This window comes from Thermobia domestica, chromosome 7 (genome assembly GCF_964235325.1).
Source record: "Thermobia domestica chromosome 7, izTheDome1.hap1.1, whole genome shotgun sequence".
In the NCBI taxonomy this organism is placed as follows: domain Eukaryota; kingdom Metazoa; phylum Arthropoda; class Insecta; order Zygentoma; family Lepismatidae; genus Thermobia; species Thermobia domestica.
The window spans coordinates 262,191,479-262,197,478 of NC_137460.1; the positions used below are offsets into that span (position 1 = coordinate 262,191,479).

At 36.5% G+C, this 6,000-nt stretch overlaps 1 protein-coding gene across 1 annotated transcript in view; it reads left to right on the plus strand.

The window, feature by feature from the left end:
* LOC145690872 (uncharacterized) overlaps nucleotides 1-2,422 on the plus strand; it is a 149,648-nt gene extending 147,226 nt beyond the window's left edge. Inside the window, exon 2 of the mRNA XM_081766269.1 lies at nucleotides 2,303-2,422. Coding sequence (XP_081622395.1) covers nucleotides 2,303-2,336 — 34 coding nt within the window. The 3' untranslated portion in view covers nucleotides 2,337-2,422. The remainder of the gene's footprint in view (nucleotides 1-2,302) is intronic.
* The last annotated feature ends 3,578 nt before the right edge of the window (nucleotides 2,423-6,000 follow it).

Genomic DNA, 6,000 nt, shown 5'->3' on the forward strand with positions numbered 1-6,000 from the left:
TTTACGGAGGAAATGAGTTGGTAGTGATGTTCAAGTAGTCAAGAAAGTATCGAACACATCTTTTTAGGGCAGTAGGGTATTTATACAAAACGGAAAGGTAAATGGAAGAAATTTATGTGAGAAAAGAAAGTGGATTGTTTGAAACGAAGATAGAAAACAACGTGCCATGCGGGGCTCTAACCCGCCTTCATTCGCTAACACTCGTTCTGCAACGCTGTCTGAATTTAATGTTGGTAACGTAATTTAACGTATGAAACTATAAAACAACCGCATCGGAATAGAATATCGCAAAAAAGTAGGTGCAAAAGCTGGTCCCCAATGCTAAAGAACAGCTAAAATTAGCAAAGTACTAATTTACAAATTATGAAAAGGAACCATTTTGTAAATTAATTTAGAATTATGTAGAAATAGAGATGAAGTACTATTAATAAACCCTGAACCACCTTTAGTAATAGACGTCGGTCTGTCTCCTCTCTCTGACTCGAATTTCTGAAGAAGTAGTCGGACTTCTTTTACATGTGAATTAACGTATGGAATTTCGAGAAATAGGTAGAATCAAAGGTCGTGTATGGCAATGTTACGTGCTAAAATATAAAGATAAGTAAGTATCTTGCAAATTTTGTGAACATAAATATGTATGCGCAAATGTTGATAAGTTGGTGAGACATGTATCTTCTAGCATTTACCCAATCTAATTGGTTTATAACATCTATAAATTTAATGTGTTCATAATATTAGTATTAGAGTCAAGTTGAACAAATCCACTTAGATATAAATTTAAACTCTTACTATACATTTTTTCAAACATATTTAATTGATAGAACATACTGTAAATAAATATACATTTATGCGTACTCTCTAGATATAATAAAGTGTTAATAAAGTAACATAGTACCGTTGAGAATATACATTTTAAAGAACCCTCTGTGGACAACAGTAATAATATGCTGTAATATAAACATTAATTAAACTTTGAAATCATAATATAGTAATATAATGCAATTTCCTTTCTGATTGTACATAAATTCCCGGACAAATTCCCATTTTGGGAATATTCCCGAAATATATCTTCCCGGGAATTTATCCGTCACTAGCTTCTCCGGGAGTTAGTTCAAAACGAACGCTGAGAAATGTTCGCGTTAATTATGCAGATAAAGACGATTCTGACATAAGTTGTGGTTCCTCAGATGTCTATAAACCAGATTCTAATGCGGGAACGTCTGAGACAGGTAGGCATATTTTGTTTATTGGTCAAATTAGATTAACAGAGTAATATTGTATTTCTTATTCTGTGTTATGAATTCGAGTTAAACTGTTCAAATGCCAAAGTGAACTAACTTTAAAAAAAAAACAGTTTGCGAACGCTCGTGTGAGTGACATATTAGATGTATAACAGTATGGCAAATCTCGCAAGTATATTACGCACTACATGTTAAAATTATTGAGTATTAGTGACCAAATACGGAATAGTATACTTATTTCCAGAGCAATTTGTATTTAGTTCATTTTGGCATGTCAAGAGTATTATCACTTTTCATCAGTTCGAACGAAAAGAGATGGATCATAGCAATGAGTAGAACTCTCAGAATCCTGAAGTATGAGCAACTGACGAAACAATAAGAGTATTACATTAAGTACGTTACTCAACTGCAAGCCTGAAGCGTTTGGCCAGTCCTCACATCGGAGATACTTTACTATTTTCGCCTCGTCAATTCGAGTGGGTTACTTAAAATTTGTTTGTTAGATTCAACAATAGGAAAATACAGTTAATTCTCAGGTTGGTCCATGTACTTCAGTAAACGAAAGAACTATTAAAGGTTTGTGACGTCAGCTGACTTGTTTGTTCCTTTTGTGGAGTACATGGACATCAATCCCAGTTTTAGCATCAAAAATATCCTACTTTGAGTTTGCTGAAAAAGATAAACTGTAATCAACGAGTAAAAAAAATCATAATGCATCTCATCCTTGCAAGGAGTGGCCAAATGCCAGCTGATGAATTCCAACCTGTTCAGAGTTTTCAATTTGTTGTTACAAAGTAAATTTGAAAATAGTCGTACTACATCTTTTATACTTTCAACTCGTAATCTCAATATAAACTTTGTTATTCCCCATGTTCGGAGATAAGTTAAATTCCTTGGCTCTTTTTATGTCAGTACTCCGGTAGCTTTCTTTGCTTTAGCAATCGTAAAACACAAGTACTTCTAACGCGAAAAATAATAAAAGTGTTCTGTTACTGCAACAATATTTGATTTCTTCATCCTGATTCAATTGCTTATGGTGTGCTACTATTGTGTACTTTCAGATTCATCCACTCCAGAAACCAGAAGTACGATTAATCGACACAGAAAGGGCGATCCTTCCAAATGGAAGAAGAACATTCGTAAAGAAAGCAGGCGCAAGGGTAAGGCATACATCTTAGTAATAGGAAAGTCTATTGCTGCCAAAACGTTCGTTAATTTCAACTGTTCTTGCAAATATGCTTGTGTGGCTAAGGTAAGCGTGGAGGACAGAAAAACTTTTATGACCTGTTTTACAATGCCGATTCTTGGGAAACATAAACAGCGCTTATTGTAGGAGCTGTTCAAACCAAGCCTGTAGCTCGAAAGCGTTCAAAACGTTCTGTAGTTCAGGGCAAGAGGATGTTTAGTAGATCATTCTACATACCAACACAAACAGAGAATGTAGAAGTATGTAAGAAAATGTTCATGGAAATATTACAAATAGACAGTGCACCAATAGGCCTACATGGAACACTGGGTAAAGCTAAGTCGGGAAATTTGAAAGACCAACGCGGAAAGCATACTCCCAGCAATAAGTCAACTTCTGCAACTATAAGCACCTTCAAGATCACATTAAAAGTTTGCCCGTTGTTCGTAGCTATTATTGTAGAAAATATTCTCAAAAGAGGTATTTCTTGAGCACAACAGTTAACCTTAGTGAAATGTATAGACTGTACGTTAAACATGTAGAAGAGAACAATTTACTCGAATGAGTACCAAGTCAGTCATTGCACGAAAAGGTGTTTAAAAGAGATTTTAATGTATGTTTTAAGCCACCTCGTAAAGACACATGCCAGATTTGTGACAGGTTAAAAATACAAGTTAGTAACACTGAAGATGAAAAGGATCTTCAAAAATGTAAGCAATTACAACAGCAACACGAGCTTCATCTCAGAAAAGTAGAATTAGCTCGCAGTAATCTGCAATCGGATCACGCTCTTAGTAAAACCGAAAATGGACCTCTTGTAATATCGTTTGATTTTCAGAAAGTCATGTAGGTACCTAGATTCACAACTGGTATTGTATATTATAAACAACAACTTTCATGCTATAACTTTGGAGTTCATGATTTTTCTGCACAAACAGGTACAATGTATGTTTGGGATGAGAGTATTGGGTCAAGAGGTGCACAAGAAGTAGCTTCATGTGTGTTAAAACACTTACAAAAACATGACACGAAAGAGAAGATTGTCACCTGGTCGGATTTTTGTGGTGGCCAGAATCGCAATATAAAAATGAATGCTATGTGGATGTACGTTGTAGGAAACCCAACCCTACAGATCAAGGAGGTGGCTCATACGTTTGTTGAACCTGGATATTCTTATTTGACTAATGATAGTGATTTTGCTGACATAGAGCGAAAATTGAAATATCACCCTGAAATCTATCATCCCAACCAATGGCATGAATTAATTTCAAGTGCAAGAGTTAAGAAAAACAAGTTTGAAGTCATTAAGATGGAGAAGGAAGACTTCAAAACTACTGCTGTGCTTGCTGAACACATGGTGAACAGGAAAACCAACGAAATTGGAGAGAAGGTGGAATGGTTTCGTATGAAGGTCATGCGATTCAGAAGGAAAAATCCAGGTGTTCTGGAGTTTAAGTACACTCACAATGACTTGGAACCATTCATCTGTAAATTTGAATAAAAGACAAAGGACGACCAACTAATCTTGGGAACCTAGCAGTAGTAATCGCAGCACTCTGCCGAACTTTTGATTATCCTCAATGAGGGGCCCCAAGGCCCGGGGTCAATGACCTAGGGGTACATAGGACCACCCCTTCTAAATTTTGGCAGGGGTACCATGGCCCACCCCCTAAATTTTGGCAGGGGTACATAGGACCACCCCCCTTAAATTTTGGAAATTGCCAAATCTAAAAATTTGGTATGGTAGCCTAGGACCATAGTATGTACCTTTATCCGTATTGGGGGTCTATGTCGTTCCCTTTCATGGCTAAAAAATTGCCAAAAATTCAAATTTCGGGGGTTTTTGACCTAATTTATCCCCTTGGATGAGGTGTTACTACCCTATATAGTTATATGGGCGTATACAGGGGTCCATTAGCTTTCATAACATATGGGTATATTAATGCACCCCTTGAAAAATTTGGGAGGGGTACCTTGGCCCACACCTTAAATTTTGGAAATTGCCTAATTTAAACATTTGGTATTATAGTACAGGACCCTAATATGTATTATGATAAATTTGGGTGGTCCACCTCATTTCCTTCTAGGGGTACCAAATTGCCAAAAATATAAACGTAAGCAATACGTTGTACCACGTGTTTGGTTTTCGACCTAATTTATCCCCTTGGATGAGGTCCTATTACCTTATATGTTTATATGAGCGTATACAGGAGTGTATTACCTTTCATAAGACATGGGTATATTGGTACACCCCTTCAAATTCTGGGAGGGGTACCTTGGCCCACCCCTTCAATTTTAGAAATTGCTCAATTTAAACATTTGGTATAATAGTATAGAACCCTAGTATGTATCACTATAAATTTGGGTGGTCCACCTCGTTCCCTTTTAGGGGTACAAAATTGCCAAATGTTAGTACAACCACGTGTTTGGTCTTTTGACCTAATTTATCGCCTTTGATGAGGCGTTATTATCCTATATGGTTATATGGGCGTATACAGGGTTCATTACCTTTCATAAAACATGGGTATATTGGTGCACCCCGGGAGGGGTACCTTGGCCCACCCCTTAAATTTTGGAAAATGCCCAATTTAAACATTTGGTATTATAGTACAGGACCTCAATATGTATCATGATAAATTTGGATGGTCCACCTCGATCCCTTTTAGGTGGAAACTTTGCCCAGGGTTCTCGTCTTATATCGCACAGTTCTTTAGGAGAATCTGATAACGTTGTATGTGGAATGAACAATAAAAACACATAAATAAGCATAAATTGTATTTTATTCATTTTTCTGGTTTCTTCTTTTTCTTTCTTATTGACAATGTTTGTATATTGAGCTGGGTTTCTTCATTAGACCGCCTCCTCTTCTTGATTGTAATGATTTGTTTCCATGTTTTGCAGCATAGCACCCGTTTGCAAAGCTTCGTATTGTGAATTCTGTAAAAAAGAACGAGGAAAAAGATGATTAGTATAGAAATAGATGATGATAAAACAAATACACTTACAATGATAAATATGATAAAATTACCTGGAAGGTGTATTGCAGCAGTCTACGATCATTAACCGTGGGTACTGTTGTGAACAAATATTGAATTGCACGCAGAGATTTTCCTCGGGCTTTACAGCACAAATAAAAATAAGCATAATAGCCACATACGGATGAACCAAGACTTTGCATTTGGCTATTATTATATTTATAGTACATACAATGAAGTTTTAAGAATGCAACATGTTGTGGTACATAAGGAGGAAGGCCATAGCTGTCAAAATATTCTCCAACACCGCGATTATCAATATAAATTGCAATCCAATGGCTTCCTAGTTTTGTGGATGGATCTGTATTTACAATCATTGCCAGAGGAAGAGAAATCCGTGAGGGCAACTCATCGCTTGCAAATACCCCGGTAAAATGATTTCTGAACAATGGACTACCGTTTAAAGCACTAGCTAATTGTAATGTATTCAACATCGTGAATGGAAATGATACATAACGTATACGTACCTTGTAATTTAAAAGTCCAGGATAATGTTGCGCTGGTGGTCTATCTCTAGGAGTGAGGAAAACTCCCCATA